Raw genomic sequence first — 20,795 nt, 5'->3', positions numbered from 1 at the left:
TGTTGAATTTTTGTTTTCAACATAGGTTCTTAACTAAAAGACAATTGCTTAAACCAAAAGAGTCCAGCTCATCCTCTTTAACTTACATGTGTCATGATGCCCATCTCTCCCCTAACATGGCAGCCCACTGTGTTCCTGTGTTTTAGGTGTCCAACCCCAGGTTGTGATGGTTCTGGGCATGTAACTGGAAACTATGCTTCCCACAGAAGGTAAGACCAATCCCATTTCTCAAATGGAAACTTGTGTGTTGTCAATGATACCTAGTCATAATTGCATAATCACAGTGCCTTGTACTGTTCTTGATTATTCATTTTAGCTTGTCTGGTTGCCCTCGTGCAAGGAAAGGTGGCATCAAAATGACCCCTACCAAGGAAGAAAAAGAAGACTCTGAACTTAAGTAAGTATAACTGATGAAGAACTTGTCTGGGCTATATCTTGTTGGCTAACTGAGAGGAGCCTCAGCATGCCACTGAGTACCTACCAAATCCTGGAGGAGATGAGCCAATTAAGAGCCATGACTCCTGGCTAAAGAGTCATGTTGTCCAGAAGTTCAAGAATGTTTTCTCCTTCATAACTGCATTTTTCCATTTCTTTGAGAGATTTATCCCTTTCCCATATGTTTTAAAAGAAACCAACCTTGTGGAAGTTGTGTTTTTATGGGATTTCTCTGTGTGTGTGCGTGTGTGCACGCGCGTGCGTGTGTGTGTGTGTGTGTGTGTGTGTGTGTGTGTGTGAATGTGTGTGTCTCTTGTGTCTATATGTGTTTCTTGATCTTTCCTTTGGCTCTTTTATTTGTTTTATCTAATTCTGGTTTATTTTGATTTTTATGTATTTTTATTTTATTATTATTTTTAGATGCCTGTTTGTATCCTAATGAGAGAAAGAAAGAAAGGTTGTAGATTTGTGAGGGGTAGAACAGTGGGAAGAATGTGAGATGAATTGGGGGAGGAGAAACCAAATTCAATCAAAATATATTGTATTTAAAATCTATTTTCAATTCAAAAAAAGAAAAAGAAAAAACAGTGGGTATGAGCTTGACTCCATCTCTCGCTGCCTAGGTGGCAAGTCAGCTAAGCTCTTATACAAACCTCACTTTTCCCTGCCTGCAAAATGGAATAATACTCTCTACCCATAGAATTTGCAGTGAACATTAAAAGAGGTGATACATGGCATTTTCTCAGCTCAAAGCCTGCCAGCTGTTACTGCTAACACAATGCTATTTTGCTGCTTGTTGTGTTATCTTATGGTATCTACTGCTGTGATGAAATGCCAAGACCAAAAGCAAGTTGAGCTGGAAAGGGTTTATTTGGCTTACACTTCCACATCACTGTTCCTCATGGAAGGAAGTCAGGACAGGAAGTCAAAAGGGCAGGAACCTGGAGGCAGGAGCTGATGCGGAGATCATGGAGGAGGGCTGCTTACTGGCTTGCTCCATCTACTCCTACACCACCAGCCCAGGTGTGATCTCACCTACAATGAGCAGAGCTCTCCCATATCAATCACTAATTAAGAAAATGCCCAGATAGTGGGATATGAAGATGTTGCAGTTGGTAACATGCTTGTCATGCAAGCAGGAATGCCTGAGTTCAAATTCCCAGAACCCACATAAGATCCAGGCATGAAGACACAACTCTAATCCTAGCTCCCAGGAAGTAGATAGAAGAGGGTCCCAGGAGCTTGGTAGTAGCCTGTCTAGACACATTGTTAAGTTAGGTAAGAGACCTTGTGTTAAAAAAACAATAAGGTGGAGATATCCAATGATGACATGGCCCTGATACACCTGTACACAATTTTACACGTAGAAACATACATGAACACACATGCACATGCATAAACCATGTATTAACATGGTTACATGTTACATTACATGTTAACATTACATAAGCTATTGATAAGAGACTCATTCTGCTGCAATACAGCTGGCAGGAAGTATGATACCCTTTTTTATGATCTATAACTTTAAAAGACATAGTGATTTCATTTGATATTCTTTAATAATTAGCAAAATTAATGATCATTTTAATTATTTGTTGCTGTTATTTTAAACTCTGTGACCTATCTGCTATTGTTCAGTGTTAAAAATTGAAGTCACAAAACATTTTCAAAATTACTATATGTGAAGGACATTTATGCATAAATGTTTATTTTATTACTTATCTTTTATTTATGACTTCTCTTGAAAAAAATACTTTAGTTGTTACAAAGTCTTATCTTTCTCTTTAAAGTTTTTCATCTCTTTGGGGTCCAATGTTGTGAATACATGTAAAGTATTTTATGTATATCATCAAATTACTTCCTGAAACATATTAGATTATACTAATTAAACAATAAAAAAAGAAAGAAAATGTCCTACAGGCTTGCCTGCAGCCTGATCTTATGGAGGCATTTTCTCAGGTGAGATTCTCTCCTCTCTAATGACTCTAGCCTGTGTCAAGTTGACATAAAATTAGTCAGCATATGGTAGTATCTTTTGAAATTCTCTGCTGTTAGTTGCTGCTGTATAGTATGGAGCTGCTAGTTCCTTTTTTCAAGCTGATAATGGCTCCACTGTGCTTCTCTAGATGTCCTGTAATAGGATGTGACGGCCAAGGTCACATATCAGGTAAATACACATCCCATCGCACAGCTTCTGGCTGTCCTCTGGCTGCCAAGAGACAAAAGGAGAATCCCCTCAATGAGGCTCCTCTCTCCTGGAAACTGAATAAGCAAGAACTCCCCCACTGCCCCTTGCCAGGATGCAATGGACTGGGTCATGTAAATAACGTTTTCGTCACCCACAGAAGGTAATGCTTGTTTTGTGTCTCATTGTTGTAATTGTGATGTAAGTCACTTAGGAGAAGGTGGAAACCATCAAAAGACATTATTTTTCAACACTTTAGATATATAACACAGAGACTTGCTAAGTAGATGTTTGATTAGTCTGAAGAACAAAAAGTGTGTTTGCTGTTTCTGAAAATCTACTGCACAGAAATCAAGTACTCTAGAAACTCCACTTGTTTTTTGTGCATTAAAATATTGCTGGTTTTACTATTTTTAAGTGTCTTAGTCTTTTAGTACTCCAATTCCAAGTGGTGCTATCCACTCTACTATGTCATGTAGTTGTATCTTCCACTGACTTATCTCTACCATCCCTACCTTTCTTGCAGTCACCAAATTTCAGGCCAGTGTAGCATTGTTTTGCTTCTGGGAATATGTGATTTGTCCACAGCAACCTGAAAGCAAGCAGCATGTGTTGGTGTTGGTGGGGCTCAGGTACCTGGAGCTTTGCAGTGATATCCTTCATCACTGAGTCCCTGGCTCTCATGGGAACCCTCTGTTGTACAAGGATGATCTTAGTCCAGCTGTTTGGCTCACTTTGCTCCTTAAGGAAAACATCTAGAAAGTTCTCAATGTATTTCTGCAGTCAATGAGTGTTCCACTCCCTTTTCATCTTACAGCCTTCTTCTTGTGAAGTTTTAGGGAAACTTTGATTCTTTTATGTTCAATGTATAATTTGAGCAAAGTTGGGACATTTTGACACTTTTCAATTCTAAAGGTATAGACATGATCCCTATAATAACTGACTGCTTTCAAGGTGCCAGTAAAACTGACATATGGAGAAACTTGTATTTTCTATGTGGAGGTCAGAGAAAAACCTTGACATTGATATGAGGTAATTATCTTTCCAGAGATTGTTTGTTTTAAAGTTGTCAATGAAACCGGCTTATGAAGAAAGTGTTTTCTAAATGGTGTGCTTTGGATGACTGTCAGTGCAAACTCATATTCACCATGGCATATCCTGTTTTAATTTGTTGGATCATTATTTCCTACTTAGGAACAGCAATCACAAACCCAATGTGCACTAAGCTGAGTCACCTGCTATTTTGTTTAACGAAAGGCACATGAGTCTATAGCCACACTACCCTAAATATACCCAATGTAGTATGAGAATAAATTGAGACATGCTTATCTCTGATTTAATGTGCCATAACCGAATTGCAGATGTGCTGGAAATCATACAAGACTCATGTTTTAGATTCTTTTTGTTTTGTTTTTCTACTTTGGAGCCACACCAGTTCCCAGGCCTGCCAAGCTCCACCTTCAGATCCATAAAGGACTTCTATCACTGGAGCTGAGGGCAGGGTCACACATGCATGTGTGCATGTGTGTGGAGGCCTGAGGAAAGACATCTGAGATTGACTTGTCACACACACACACACACACACACACACACACACACACACACACACACACACATACACACATACACAAAAAGGCCAGAGGACAACTTTGGGTGTCTTTCCTTGGAATTGTCCATCTTTTGTTTTAGAGAGGATCTGGAACTTCAACAAGTAGTTTAAGCTAATGGGTTAGTGAGTTCCAAAGATCCATTCCCCTGCCTCCACCTTCCAAAGCCTTGATTTCATAACAATATACAACTGGTTCTAAGCTGTATAGTGATGACTACACTTCTTTAGCATTTTTTAACACTGTGTCTACCTAGAAATTTACTGTAAATTGAAAAATAGATGTTCTAAGGGATAAGATGTGCAGTTTCAAATGAAACACTAATGTTAAAAACAGACCCCTTTAACATTCCACTTTACCAGTTAAGTATTCATCCCCTTCACAACCATTTTCTAAGAACATAGCATGTGACAGTAAGAGAGGACAAACTCATGAACACTCTTGAGTCTCTATGAATCTTATATAGGCAATGATGGTCAAAATGAGGCTCCAAAATAGTTTTAAGCTCAAGTTGTGCCTCTCATTTTCTTTTCCGGCATAAATAACTTACCACTTATCAAAGATGAACAAACCACATAGTTTTTTCATAATGTGACCTATTCTACATTACCATTAAAGGTCTATATTAGTTTCTGTATTTATAGAATCTTAATGTAGAATAAGTTGCTTATTCTTAAAGCAAGCAATCCTTGACATTTATTAAGGACTTCAGAAAACTTTTCTTCCACTTGGCAGAGCATCACGAACTTCAGGTTAAAAGAGTTGTTTTAGAGATGAATTGAAACCACATTTATGTGGGGGAAAATACTTTAAGTGGTTGATTATTCTCATTTTTATTTTAATCTAAAGCTGGTTTTTACAAAGAACAAAACCATGAAAGAATTAATGGCTGCTTAGAACAAGAAAATTACCTGATCATAAATGATAGAAATCAGGTTTTGTTCAATGTTATCATTATCACACTGGTGCTATTTAAATAAAGCAAGTGACATTAAAGGAAGGAAGCCTGCTGAAGAGAACAGCAATTCAATGGGCAGGGTCATGAGCGCCAGCTCAAATAACAGATCTCCTTGCCCTGGCTGCACCTGCAGCATCTGCTTTTATTCTCATTTCATTGTAGAATTTTTTAATGAAAATAATGCTTTAACAGTTACAGAAAAAATAGAAACTGAATTTTCTGTTGTGAGTGGGGGCTTGTTGTTGACTATTGTGAAGTCACTGTGTGAAGATCAGACTGTACTTTGTATGAAAACAGGAAGAACTAGACTCTGCCTTATTCTTCATGAACTCTAGCTGAGTGGTAACAGTCCTTGTTCATGACCTATGTGGACAGTTTTGTATCTACTGAAATTGAAGTATGTACCACTGAATGCATATTCATGAATGAGGAAGACTAGTATTCTGCCAAGTGAATGGAACTGGTTGTGTCAGCAGTGACCACCTGTATTTTGATTTAAGAAAAAAAAAAATGCAAACACTTCCCATTACTTTAGGACCTTTGTATTTTATTTAATATAAATTTATTAGTTACTTTCTATGATGAAAGTATGGATTATGATATTATTAAAGATCAGGCAAAAATATCATTAGTAAGTAACAAAGAAAGTTTCAATTTTATGAGAAATGACATGGATTTCACACATGGGTATAAATTCTCTTCTCGTAGCTTGTCTGGATGCCCTCTCAATGCACAGGCTATCAAAAAGGTCAAGGTCTCTGAGGAACTAATGACCATTAAGCTCAAAGCAACTGGGGGTAAGTAACCATCTCGGCCAAAATCTATCCAATAGATCCCACTGCTCTCTGAAAATGAAATCTTCACTATAGCAAGGCATACTTTCAGTGTGTGAGAACAAATGACTTTCCTCAGATTTGAGCTGTAACTGTGACATCGCAGAGACAATTTCTTTATGTTTCCTCTATTATTTAATAAGGCTTTCCTGCAAAGAAAGGTATTAAAGGCACAGAGGTAAGTTAAGAGACACAATAATTGTGTTCTTCAGTGTTTTCAATGTTAGCTTTTCTCCTAATAACATGTGTATATGCATATACATGTGTGTGTGCATATCTGTAGGCTTATGTGCACACATGTGTGCATGTATATGTTTCCAGTATATGTTCTTCATCAATTTCAATATCCACAATTTCTAGCATTTGTATTTGAATGTTTAAATGTTTTCTGTTTAAAAACAGATGTTTTATGGTGACTCTTGCTGCCCTAGTATCTTTCTCTGTTTTTCGTTTGTTTGTTTTTCTTTGTGTGTGTGTGTGTGTGTGTGTGTGTGTGTGTGTGTGTGTGTGTGTGTGTGTGTTTTGAGACAGGGTTTCTCTGTGTAGCTGTGCACCTTTCCTGGATCTCACTCTGTAGACCAGGCTGGCCTCGAACTCACAAAGATCCACCTGCCTCTGCCTCCCGAGTGCTAGGATTAAAGGTGTGCTCCACCACTGCCTGGCTTAGTATCTTTATCTGTTTCTACATCTAATCCTCATTGTCAATCCCTTGTCAACATTAAGACATACTAATTCTTAGTTTATAGGAGGCTCCGATTGTTATTTTGGTACTTGAATATTTTTCTAATGTTTGTTTCATCATTGTTTCAGGCTATCTCAGGCTGACTCTCTTCCCTTCAAAGCATTAGATATGTGTTGGCAAAGCAACACTGTTCTTTAGAAACTGTATTTGATGTTGTCTTTGGTACATGATCAGAGCTGAGTTAGAACCATTTTCTTTTCCTCTTTGGTGCAAGAGATGGAACCCCAGGCCTCTGCATGTTGAGTATGCACTATAATGCCATGTTCAAGATGGGTACTTTAAATTGTTCTCAAATTTCCTTTCTGAAAATTGTTTTGTTTATTTAATGTGGGAGATATCTGATATCATGGAGCCTAATAAACTTCTACTCTATATAAGTTACCAATATCAAGTATCTTTATAACAATGGAAGATGTGATAAGGTACTTACTGAAGGTGAATGCTCATCCATATTCTCCTCACCCAGTAATTTCATTCCCAAGTACATGGCCAAGACAGGAAGGTGCACACACAAGATACATTCACAACATGTACAGCCAGACTTCACAAAAGTTCACTGCTAAAGCAAACCAGACACCTTCCTTATTCCCAATCATGATGTAGATGACCCTTCTAAAAAGTATTTTTAATTGTGTGTGTGTGTGTGTGCACATGCACACATGCGAATGTAGGTGCCTGTGGGGTTCAAAAGAGGGCATCAGATCCCCAGGAGCTGGAGTTACAGGTTGTTGTGAGCTGCCTAATGTGGTGCTTGGAACTGAAGTCAAGTCCTAGGCATGACCAATAAGCATTCTAACCCACTGAGAAATCTGTTCATGCTTTGGATAATTTATAACAATATCATATGAAGCAAAAACTATAAGACCTGAAATTTTATAAATGCTATAAAACAGGTGGCTATTTTGTAGGCACTTATTCCTTTTAGAAGTGGGCCATACCTAGCCAAGGGGTGTATGTGTTGTAACAGACTAATATCACACTGGATTCTGTCATTTAATAAAAAGAGAGCATAACCAAGATGTTCCTAGATAACTCTAAGTATTAAGCACAGTTGACACAGCTCCACATCAACAGCAGGAAGGGGACAGAGGCTCACCCTAATGGAACAATGATGTTTCCATGGAAGAGGCCCATGACACCTAGAAAACTCTGTTGAATTTCTAAGCATCATAGTCTGCTGGCTGATGATATACTGGGAGAGCAGTCTTCTCTTGGGCAGATATACATAGGAGTTAAAGAAGAAAGGATTCTCATTGATACTGTCAGCACTTGACAGTTTTCTGATTTGAGCAAGTGAAAAGTCCCCTTGCCACATTTCTCTGACACAATGTTTTTCCTTTCTGTCTTTCTACAACCTTACTTTAGGTGTTTTTATTTTTGCTTTTGTTTGTTTTTGATTTTGGTTTTTCAAGACAGGGTTTCTATGTAACAGCCATGGCTGTCCTGAAACTAGCCCTGTAGACCAAGTTGGTCTTGAACTAACAGAGTTCATTTGCCTCTGCCTTCCTAGTGCTGGGCTTACAGGCATATGCTACCACTGCCTGGTGGTGTTTTTTCTAATAATGGCTAAGACAGACAAAAAGTATGAAGAGTTATGAAATATTTGCACAAGCAGGGTGTTGTAAAGACCCTCACTAGAGAATGTTAGCACTTGGACTTCAAAACTAGGAAGACAGGCAAGGGAGACATGAGCAGTAAGATGAGCATTTCATTGAGGGAAACAGAAAGCACACAGATTCAGGTAGGAGAGAAGTAGGTGTTCCTAGCACTGTAAGAAGGTAAACTAGGGGAGTGAGTCATGGGGACCTCATTAAGGACTTGGAATAGGATTCAGGGAAGGATTTTAAGGTGGAAAGTTGTGTTTGCCTCCCCACCTCTGTCTCTTCATCAGCCTTCCAGCCTGCCTGCCTGCCTTCCTCTCTCCCTCCTAGCTCCCTTCTTCCCAACTTCCTCCCTCCCTCCCTCCTTCCTTCCTTCATTCCTTCCTTCCTTCTTTCCTTGATTTCCCCATCTCTTCCTTCCTGACAAATAAAATAAATGCAGGGCCCTGTACATGCAAACAAGTGCTGTACTCCTGAGCTGCATCTTCAGGGATCTGGCTGAAACTTAAAAACACATCTGTGTTTTTGTGGAGACAGAACAGACGGTGAGACAGAGCAGAAGACAGAAGATAGCTGAGTCCTAGAGTCCTGGTTAGGTCTCAGCCCCTGACCCATGACCATGGAATAAGAAATAAGGGAAAGAGAAGGGCTCAAATTATGATGTGCAGGCAGAATTTGATAGACTTGTAATGGATTCGAATAGGAGATATGAGAAGAAAGATGCTATGGTGATTATTTTTCTGTGACAAATGATACAGTTACAATGGGCAGTCTTCACAATGGGGAAAAGCAGTAGGATGCAGAAATGTTCAATTTTGACTATGTTTTGGGATGCTTTTGAGAAGTCTCCTTAAGTGAGAGACATTGGTAGTGGGATTCAGTTAAGGTTATGTTTCCCTGATACTCACTGTTAATGAAGATGACTGATATAGTTTGAATCCTGAATGATGCCAAAGACCCATGAGTTAAAGCATGTACTCTAGGGTAATCTCTAGGGGGATTGTGTAAATGTTAAGATGTTAGGTCCTGTGGGAGGGCTTTGGGTAATTGTAGGATATGCCTTTAAGGGTTTATGAAACACTGGCCTCCTCTTTCCTGACTTCATGGTTATAAGGTAAGTGGTTTTGCTCTGGCACATTTCATTACCATGATGCCCTGTATCATCACAAGCTCACAACAGTGACCATTGTTGGGTCCTCCAAAGCTATGTACCCACACAAACCTCAAGTCTTTTAACTTCATGATTTCAGACATAATCACAGTAGAAAGCTGACTAAAAGAGCATAGCTATTTAAACAAGGGTATGTGATCTGGATGATTCCCAATAACAAATGATTCCTTGGCTTACTGGATAGTATGGCCATGGGAAGAAAACTCAAGAACAGTTTACAAGGGTGAGAAACATGGCTCAGCAGATATAAGTGCTTGTTGCTCAAGCCTGTCAATGTAAGTTAGATATCACAGCACCCAAGAATAATACCAGTATTCCTATGGGAAGATGAGAGGCTGAGACAACCAACTTGCAGTATGCAGTACAGTAGCATTAACAAGAATGGGAGAACTGACTCACAAAATTGTCCACAAATTTGAACAAGAGTAGGGAAGGAGTATATGAAGAGTTTCAAGGATGGAAATGGAAGGTGATTTAAACATGAGTTTTCTGCTCCCAGAATATCATCTATAGCTTTATTCAGGGCCTCTATTATCTAGAATGTCACTTATTCATGCCCAGTTTTAGACAGAATATATTCAATGGAAATTTCCAGAAATGGCCCCTAAGTTTTTAAAAAACTTGCATTTATATTAGGTTGTTGTAATTCTTCTATTTTATTTTTATTTGTTGCTAATCTCTTACTGTGCCCAATTTTATAAATTAAACTGTAGCAAGGTATGTCCATATAGAGATGGCATTATGCATGGTTTGTCTTGGACATTGGAGGTGGTACAATGTCACCTCTACTCACAGATGACTAATGTGATTTGGAAGCATAATAAGATGTATACCTGTGGCGCTCCTTTAAGGACATCATTGGTATAATGTTAGAATAGCCGGGTGTTGCTATGGATCAAGGAAAGCATATGAATGCCCTATTATATGTTTATTCAGTGAGCTTTGTGCTCTCTACTCTTTGTATATGTTTGAACTAAGGTGACATAAACACACATGAAAGTGTCTCAATTTCACTGACAATGTATTGAGAGGAACTGAAAGAGCAGGGTACTTCTAAGAAATAGCCAGAGTTCTGGGAAAAGCCCAGCTGTTTAGTATGTGGGTGTTGGCAATGGTGGAGGATGCTGGTCTGTCCTTGACATCTAGGGGCTTAAGCTTTCTTTGGATGGCAAGTTTCCCAAAATCTTAGCAGTGGGCAGCGAGGTAATGAGAGAAGCACCTAAGGGACGCTATAGATAACCCAGATAAAGGTGTTCCTGAGTAGGAACTGACAGACAGCTCTCTTGAGGTTCTAAAGGATGCAAAGACTAAGAACATGTTTCCAGCATCTGTTGGGCCTCTGGTGAGGGCCTTCCTCTGCTGAATAAATAAACAATGCCAGGTATCACGGAGTGAGACAGAACACATGTACTAGTTCCAGTCTCTTTTCATAGAGTTACTGGTACCACCATAGGGCCCCTACTCATGCCATCTAATCCCAATCACTCTGTAAGGATTCTGCTTCCAGCCATTAAATATGACATTGGAAGTTAAGTTTTGGGCACATGAACTTTAGGGAACATCCCTGAGCGTAAAAACAGGCTATAGACTATTTTCTACTCACTCAGAAACTGCAGTAGCTTAGTACTGGTAAAATTATAATTAAAATCGCTCTTATGAACTTGCTCCTGAACCAATGTGCAGTAGGTTGTACTCATTCCTCTGTTGTTGGCATTATCATAGACTCACTTCTCCAGATTGTTAAGATGAACTTCGATCCAGACTGTGGCAGTCTTCACCACTTTTCTCAGTGATGGAGAAACAATGATGGAAACTAACATGTGTTCACTGGACACCTTTTCATAATCTACATGTTATTGCATTCATTCTCATACATGCATATTTTTACAGAAATTGAAACCTAAAGTTCAGTAAGTGTCCAAATGCAATAATAACAGTCAAGGCCATGTTCTTCCTCCTGAACCACATGTGATCCTTACCAAGTCCACACAGAGAAATCTATTCTTCATTCCTGGTCTTGAACTCATCTGCTGGTAGCCCAGGTCTTCTTCTATGTGTGGCTCTTAAGGGTCATCGCAAGAAGCAGATATTTAATTGCTGGGCAGCCCTTGTGACCTCACTATTCTTAAAGCAGCTGTACAATAGTTTGCATGGGTTTGAACACTGTTAGTTCATTTAATTTCTGTCAAATTATTTTAATTTTAGGAGTCTTGCAATTTCTTACTTGAAAAGACTACAATGGTTCATGTAAGCAATTGTTGCCACTCTACGGGTTTGGTCCTGGGTTTTGGCACCAAAACATGAGTTCTGTAACTCTGGGGGAAAGATATCCTGACTACTTGGGGAGTCAGGTGACACCCTGAGCTGCTAGGACATCTCTGACAGCTGTAGCTGCAATGAGACAGCTCAGCCCTGGAGGGTGAAGTATCCCAGATACTTCGAGCTGCTAGGACAGCTCTGGTGACAGGAGCTGCAATGAGACGGCTCAGCTCTGGAAGGGAAGGTATTCTGACTGCTCAGGAGGGTCAGACCTGGGGCTCCTAGGATAGCTCAGCAAGAAAGAATATCCTGACTGTTCAGGAAAGTCAAGCATGGAACTACTTCAGCAGGGAAGGGTATCCTAAATGCCTCTAGTTCTAAGGCCAGGGCACATTTCTTTCACTAGCTCTGATTCTAGGGACCAAGAGTACTGGTTTCAGAGTCAGGGCATGTTTTCTTGGTTCTGGGTTTAGGGATAAAGTGTTCATTTCTCTGGCTCAGGTCCAAGAACCAGGCTGTGTTTCTTTCCCTGGTTCTGGGCTCCAAAGCCAGGATGCTACTTTCTTGCTCTATGATTGGTTGGTTTCACAGGTCAGCTGGCCAGAAACAGAGATAGCTCTGATCTGAGCCAAACTGTGTTTCTTTCACAAGTCTTTCTTAGATTTTTTAAATCTAATTCTAAGGTCAGGGCACGTTTCTTTCACTGGCTCTGAGTCTAGGGACCAAGAATATTTCTTTGGTACTGGTTTCAGAGTGAGAGCATATTTCTTTGGTGCTGGGTCTGGGGATAAAGTGTTCCTTTCTCTGGCTCAGGTCCCAGACCCAGCCTGTGTTTCCCTGGTTCTGGGCTCCAGGGCCAGGGTGGGTTTCTTCATCCAGATCCTTTTCCCTACAGTTCATGCATGTAGTGACTATAAATGAGGGCTTACCAGGTCATCTGGAACACAGTGGAACCACCTGAAAGCTGCTGCTTCTGTATTTCATTTTCTTAGAGAGCATTCACTTCCAAAACTATTCTCATATTTGAACATGAAATAACTCATGACTGGGCCATATCTCCTGTTTCCAATGTGAACTGTTGACTCTTTACAGGTATTGATGGTGATGAAGAAATTAGGCATTTGGATGAAGAAATAAAGGAACTGAATGAATCCAACCTTAAAATTGAAGCAGATATGATGAAACTTCAGACCCAGGTTAAAAAATATTAATTAGTTATTTCTAAAATAATCATAATCTCTAGTGAATATAAAACATTGAGCTTCCTGATCTTGCATCTGAAGCTATGCTGATACCCTAGAGAAATTTGTTACTCATTAGTGGCTCGACTGTCTATTGACTCAGCATGAATGGGAAGAGTTACTCTTGCCTTCACCTAGCTGACATAGAAGAACCACTTTGTGGGCAAATAAAGTAGATGACCATACAGACTCCTGTAGAGCACATGGTACTTTGTAGTGAATCTTGTCACAAAGGGTCCTTCATTTTATTAAAAATGCACATATAACATCACACTCTTCAAATGTAATTATTCTAGAATATTGCTGTATGTTCTAAAAGTAGATCTTCTTATACAGATATTTTAAAAAAACAAAACAAAAACTGAAAAAACTCAGCCAGGTAGTGATGGCACATGCATTTAATCCCCGCACTCAGGAGGCACTCAGTGAGTTTGAGGCTAGCTTGGGCTACAGAGCGAGTTCCAGCAAAGGTGCGAAAGTACACAGAGAAACCCTGTCTCAAAAAAACCAAAAGAAAAAGAAGAAGAAGAAGAAGAAGAAGAAGAAGAAGAAGAAGAAGAAGAAGAGGAGGAGGAGGAGGAGGAGGAGGAGGAGGAGGAGGAGGAGGAGGAGGAGGAAGAGGAGGAGGAAGAGGAGGAAGAGGAAGAAGAGGAAGAGGAAGAAGAGGAAGAAGAGGAAGAAGAGGAAGAAGAAGAAGAAGAAGAAGAAGAAGAAGAAGAAGAAGAAGAAGAAGAAGAAGAAGAAGAAGAAGGAAAGAAAAAGAAAAAGAAAAGAAAAATTCCAAGCAGTGTCTAATCCTAGACCACTGTGAATTAAAAATTCAGTCCAGGATTTTTAAGATGCTAATGCAAATTTTGTTATTAAGGATGTACTTTGGTGATAGATTGATTGTCTATCCATGTAAAAGACTCTAGATTCAATCCTGAGCATCTCAAAAAGCAAAAATAACTGCATTGCAACAAGTTAGAAGTAGAGAAACAAGATAAAGGAGAGGGGAGAGGGCCCTTTATGCTGCCTTTCCCATTTCTTTTCTTTCCCCACTCCTAAAATACAAGCTTTATCCCATCTCTCAGGAGTCCTCATCTAGGAAATCTAATCCATATGAAATAGTTGCTTCATCCCACCTTCTGAATGCCCCAGAAGTCCATAGAAAGAGCTTTATGCTTCCATTCAGAAAGCATGAGACTCCTCTTGAAATCAAATGAGCTTAATCTAAGTAGGGAAGACAGACAATAAATTTTGTGTGTGTGTGTGTGTGTGTGTGTGTGTGTGTGTGTGTGTGTAATCTGCTGTTATAAGAAGTGGGGATTGATATTAAACAGGATGGCCAAGCTCCAAGAAGAAGGAAATGTTTCAGCAATAATTTGAGAAATGAAGGAATTAGCCAACAGTGGTGGGGAATATATCTGGGGGTAGTCTAACTGGGTAGGACAAGTTATAGAAGGGTATTAGAGATGACACTGGGCTGTCCACACAGTACAACCTAGTCAATGTTGATTATCTTGGCATTTACTTTGATGGATTGAGGGGGCCTTAAAGGGTTTGAGACTTGAGAGTAATTCAGTCATCTTGACATACATTCAAAATTGACCTTCAGGAGACTCATTTTATTAGTGTACTGAAGAGGACCAAGAAGATATTATACAGAACAAAGCTGACACAAGGTCACCCATGAGAAATAATACCAGCATACCAATGGATGGGTCCAGGTGACTACAACACTAGTGGACAGTGGCCTTATCTTGTGTATTTTAATAGAAGTGCTCAGTGAGTTTAAAGTATGAGAGGAAGAACCCTGAGTCTGGAAAACATTCAGGTTGTCATCAACTACAAAGAAGAGGCATGCGGCTGGAACAGGATTGGGGAAAATAGCAGATTTACTCTAAGGCCTTTGAGATATCTACCATCTAGCCATGTAGAGAAACTAGACCTGCAAGTCATGGAAAAGACTGTGTTGAAAGTACAAATCTAAAGGTTTGAATCCAACACTTAGAGCAGTAGGCAGGGGTACAGTTTGGCACTTATACCCAGCCACAGGTTTTCCCTTAAGGCCTTGCATAGGCCTCAAGCTCTGCTTCTCATGTCATTACCTCTGTTTTAGATAACATCTATGGAGAGCAACTTGAAGAGCATAGAGGAGGAGAACAAGCTTATAGAACAGAGCAATGAGAGTCTGCTGAAGGAACTGGCAGGGCTCAGCCAGGCTCTCATCTCCAGCCTTGCTGACATCCAGCTTCCACAGATGGTAAGACCCAGAGCAAGGCTCTGCTGTCCCTCCATCCACCTCAATGTCATTACCCTGTGGCTGAGCTGTCAGCAGTCACCTACCCTGGATGCATTCTCATGATCAATTATCTCCCCATCTGAGAACATGGTAGAAACACTCAGATTAATGAAGGCCAGTGACACCAAAAGGCTAGGGTCCTTTAAAGATGAAGGTTTGCTTGAAGATATTTTATAAAGTTATATGAAAGTTGAAGGACAGCGCTCACTCACTGAAAATATGTTTCCAAACAGATGATTCTATGCAGTCTTCAGCATCATCCCCCAACTCATAAATTATAAAATAAATAGTTCCATTCCCAAAAAACTTTTAATGCTCAACTTCTACCCTTGGAGCATGGATATGATAGAGGCATCATTATTTCTAAAACCTAAGCATGCAACTATTTAGAATTCACAAAGTTTATTCTACATTTTTATAAATATAAATCAATTTTTAGAGATAGAGCTGCATTGTTGAGGGGGATATTGCTGAATGCTGTTAATTTCCTCAGAGGCTATGTTCTTAAACCAAAACTGCTAGTTTACATATAAAAGGACTTAAAGCAACAGCAATGTAATAAAAATATAACTGGGTTTTGCTCAAAATATTAAGTTGCTCAATTTATTCAACTTCCCAATTGAAGTCTTTGTCTCACCCAATTCCAAATGTTTCTTAACCCCTTTCCCCCCCAAAAAAATCAAGATTTTAACTTTGGCTAATATCAAGGAGAATATTATCATCTTCCTTTTGCCTGTCTTTCTAGCTCATTCTTCAAATGTGTATTTCTTAGTATTTTCTTTATTGTTGGTGCCACAAAAGTTACTGACAAGATAACTTGTACCTAGCTACCATCCAAGGACCACCTGAGGTGCTGTAGCAGTGACTGCAGGCCTGATCACATGAAAGCTCCTTAGTGCACTAAACACTTAAGATTCCCCAACCATAGCTGAGAAAGTCATGGCTCAGTGTCCATCACTGGGTCAAGACTCACAGTTGGCATGAGTCAGGAATGTGTGGGACAATGAACTTCCTGATGTGGCTTTTAACCTACCAGAGTCTCTGTCCCGTTACATGATTCTGTAAGAAATACACACACAGCAGAGGTAGAAACTAAATGGGAACAATCATAACTAGACAACACACACATTTCAGATCAGAACTCTGCTGGGCACATCAAATTGTCTTCAGATCTTGAAAGCTTACCTTCTAAACAGTAGCAATTATAGTCATTCTCTGTCCACTTGAGATGTTTACTCATTTTTAAGTCTGTCCTTACAAGCACCTTGTAATGTAATATAGCACTTACCATGGGTTTTCAAAAAGGTGGGAACATGCCTGGAGAGTGTTCCCTTTTGTCATGTATGTCCTGCCTCTTATGCATGCAGTTACACACAGGTAGTAAATACCCACTTTAAAACATATTATGGGACTGGAGAGAAAGCTCAGCAGTTAAGAGCACTGGTTGATCTTCTAGAAGACCCAGGTTCAATTCCCAGCTCCAGCCTAGTGGCTCAGAACTGGCTGTCACTCCAGTTCCAAGGTATGCAACACCCTCTTCTGGCCTCCACAGGCATAAAGCACAAATGTAGTGCACAAATATACATGCAAAGCATCCATATACACAGTGTGTGTGTGTGTGTGTGTGTGTGTGTGTGTGTGTGTGTGTGTGTGTGTGTTTCCTAGCATGAACCCCTTTAATCCTAGCACTTGGGAGGCAGAGGCAGGTAGATTTCTGGGTGTTTTAGGTCAACTTGGTCTACATGGAGAGTTCCATGCCAGCCAAAATAACAAAATGAGATCTTGTCTCAAAAACAAAACAAAACAAATAAATAAAAAATAAATAAAGAGAACCATTATATTGGGCAAAGATGCCAAAATATCACCCATGGTAAAGATGAGTCAGTCTGGACCTTCTAACACTAATATTCTCCCTAAAAAATAGAGAGGGAGAAACAGTATCATACTATAAAATCTCTATTACAACTGTTAGTGAACTTAAAGCTAAAATCCCTGCCATTCCAACCCAGAACTGTTAAAGAACCACTTGGCATAAGCAAACCTTCATCCCCTGCACATACCTTCCACAGACACTGTTTTTATACTGAGCAAGTGCAATTGAGGCCAAGACTCCTCCCAGAGAAGGCATGTTGTTTGGAGACAGCAGCTAGATGCATTCATTATATGGCTCCAAACTGATCCTCAATACCATTCAATCAAGTTTCATTAATGCCATCAATGAAGAGTGAACCCTACAAAGATAAACCCTACAAACACTAACATTTGGATGTCTTATCCCAAACTGCCACAGCCATATAAACCCTTCTCTTCCTATTTATATAAGTTGATAACATATTCACTCTCTCCTGATCTTCCTTGAACTTCTGTGATTGGTTCCATGTGCTTTGTCTCTATCAGGGGCCTATCAATGAGCAGAATTTTGAAGCATATGTAAATACTCTCACAGACATGTACAGCAATCTGGAACGGGACTATTCCCCAGAATGCAAAGCTCTACTGGAAAGCATCAAGCAAGCAGTGAAGGGCATCCACGTGTAGGAGGGCAGCATGCAGGAAGCAGAGGTCACCACAGCAGTGAATTCCGACTGATCCACAGAGGCCTCGCAACCCTGGAGCCTGGAGGCTGCCCCCTGCATTTATAATTGCAACATTGCACTAATTTTTCCCCAACTAACATAAAAAGGAAAAAAAAAAAACTATGATAAACTCTTTGGATTAAAAGCAATGCAGTCAATTATTAGATCTCATTTATTTTCATACCTTTTTCTTTTATTTCTTCATTGCACTCTTTATTTTGTAAAGTATATGTAAAATAAATGTGACATTTTATATTTTATTTATTACTAATCAAAGAGTTTTTTATCTTTTAACTGCATTTTGAAGTCTACCATATTTTTACAGGTGTGTTTATTAATTTATCTTCTAATAAGATTTAAATAGAAATGCTGTTCTCAAATCACATATCTTTCTGTGTTTAAATGAAAAAAACAAAACAAAGTGTGAAGGAAATCCCCATGTCAGGACTGCACTATGGTCAAGTCTGGTTTCTACTGTGTGTTTCTTTTCCCTCTTTACTGGTTTTGTAAATGGTTTTTGGTAATGTGAGCTGCAAAGGAATGTGAAGATAAATGGCACCCACTAGTGGGAAACCCACATTCATAAAAGCATAGGATGCTGGCAAACAGAGTGCTCAGAACTTGATAGCAATAATTAAATAAAATAGTCAGCAGAGTATTCCACGTGGCTGCATGGATTTAATTAATATGAATTATTTATTTGAGCCATTTAAAGCATAGATTTTCAGTGAATCAGATTTGTCTTTTTGTTTTTCAAGTCACATTGGCTAGTTGGCAACCCTTCCCCAAGATGAGAAATAAGCTTTGATGTGACCAGCCAGGCTTTTTCTGCTATATGTTAGTACAATATCACAAGTGACAATATTGGTATAGAATTGTCCTTAGGAAATACAGACACATCCAAATGGAAATTTTGTAGATACCATATCCCCTGAAATAGCATTTATCTTACTGGGTTGACTGAAAGAGTAGAAAACATAATAAGACATGAAAAAGTATCATTCCAGTCTGAATATTGGCAACATTGGTCTGCACTTCCCTAGGAAATAAGACAAATTTAAATTTGATATAACTCTTGAACTACACACACACACACACACACACACACACACACACACAGGCACAGTCCATACACATATGCACTCACAAACACTCTTGCACACATGAAATTGAGTCTACAATCTCAACTGGATCAGAGTTTAGTAATTGCTATAGTAAAAGCAATGTCTATTTCAGGGACTGTAAAGTAGTTTAAGCATTGTTTCAAAAGTTTTTTAATACTTATTTTTGTTAAGGAAAAGGTATAGACAACCAGCTAAACTGCCTTTTTGGTGTGCACACACATTTCATGTGCAGATGTGCCTCTGTGTAAATGTACACATGAACTTTAGTGTGGGCTTAATTTTCTGTGCTATAATAAAAGTGTTTATTTTTTATTAGCCTCATGGATATTTAGATTTAGTGTGATGGTATTCACAGGCTTGAATTCACTGTTACTACTGTTACTGCTCAGATACATGAAAAGTGGTCCAGTCACTCCACTCTCATGGAACTGTGGTTATTGTTATGCATCAAGTGGAGCTTATCTTTGGCTTGGGGTTCATTTGAACTCTTGAATTTTAGTTTAGTGAAAATGAGATGTCTGTTCTTAGGTAGGAAAGGTCTTTATTTTAAACTCAATTTAAAAGAAGCAGCTACCATGAGTGGTGTCTACTAAAAATGGGACACAAAGTTTCCTATTAAAATATGTCTTTGAATATTTGCTACACAGTACTTCAAAGAAACACACAAATGGGCTCACTTATTACACAGAATTTTACTTTGCTAAATATTTTAACAAGTTTGTTATATATTTTATTTAAAGAGATCTCTTACAAATCTATGTATTTATTACTATAATTTACATGGCTCCAGTTAATTTATTTGTGTTCACATAGTTTTATGAAGTGTGTCTGTATTTATTTGCCTCCTTGGTATTTGTGTTTTGTAACATGAACTAAATTGTTTTCATTTCAACTATATTAATGATTGATACTGTAAATTGGGTCTTTTGTAAACAAAACAAACAATGATGTATACATTTTTATTTGAAGTAGCTTGTTTGTGTACTGTTTCTCCAAACGATATTTCTTACATCAACTGTGTTCAAAATAGTGTTCAGTGCTGTACATTTGGTGTATGGTAGGAAATAAAAATTGATAAGGAATTTTGCTGTGATATTTATTTATGAAGACAGATGTTACTGTCCTTAAGACAGTCTATGGAGCAGCACCTGAGGAATCCTAGCCTGATAACAAACTGCTGGAAGTCCTGAAAATAGCTTGCATAATGCAAGCTAGGTTGAAAAAACTGTCGATAATTCTAGACTATCTATTATGCTTTTGTGTTCTTATCTAAGTCATCAGTATTCTCTATTTTCGAGGTTTTGGCCAAACTTTCACATCTCTTAAATCTGGTTGTCCCTAAAGGTAATGTAAAATTCATATAATGAAGTTAAATTAACTGAAGGGAAGTCTGGATCCCAGAGGAAGCTGGGATAAACTTGGATTCGCTTTCATAGAACACACAGAGATGGTCATGTTGTTGGTTAAGCCGTTCTTGTGGCTGGCTGCCGCCTGTGGCAGCCATGTGGAGAAGAGTGCTGGAGGAGAGTCAGGAGACATGGTTACCTTTCTAGAGCTTTATTGAGAGAGGGGGGAGGGAAAGAGAGAGAAAGAGAGAGAGAGAGAGAGAGAGAGAGAGAGAGAGAGAGAGAGAGACCACATGGAGGGGGAGAGAGCAGAAAAGGGAAAAGGGAACATACAGAGGGCTCGCCTGCTTTTTAGGCTAGGACACCATCGCAGGCTGATGACGTAATTAAGGACAGAATCCTTACACATGTGATCTAGGAAAGCAGCCTATAT

General features: G+C 39.1%; 1 protein-coding gene across 6 annotated transcripts in view; it reads left to right on the top strand.

Moving 5' to 3' along the window:
• The window catches only part of LOC118577749 (suppression of tumorigenicity 18 protein), a 157,752-nt gene extending 139,656 nt beyond the window's left edge, over positions 1–18,096 (top strand). For all 6 annotated transcript variants that reach the window (XM_036178391.1, XM_036178392.1, XM_036178389.1 and 3 more), the window contains 7 exons: positions 147–209; positions 317–397; positions 2,562–2,783; positions 5,894–5,982; positions 12,884–12,987; positions 15,134–15,277; positions 17,714–18,096. In XM_036178391.1, the coding sequence (XP_036034284.1) occupies positions 147–209; positions 317–397; positions 2,562–2,783; positions 5,894–5,982; positions 12,884–12,987; positions 15,134–15,277; positions 17,714–17,854 (844 nt within the window). In that variant the 3' untranslated portion in view covers positions 17,855–18,096. The remainder of the gene's footprint in view (positions 1–146; positions 210–316; positions 398–2,561; positions 2,784–5,893; positions 5,983–12,883; positions 12,988–15,133; positions 15,278–17,713) is intronic.
• Positions 18,097–20,795: the final 2,699 nt, after the last annotated feature.

Source organism: Onychomys torridus, chromosome 2, assembly GCF_903995425.1.
Source record: "Onychomys torridus chromosome 2, mOncTor1.1, whole genome shotgun sequence".
NCBI lineage: Eukaryota > Metazoa > Chordata > Mammalia > Rodentia > Cricetidae > Onychomys > Onychomys torridus.
This window is presented reverse-complemented; position numbering and strand designations above follow the sequence as displayed.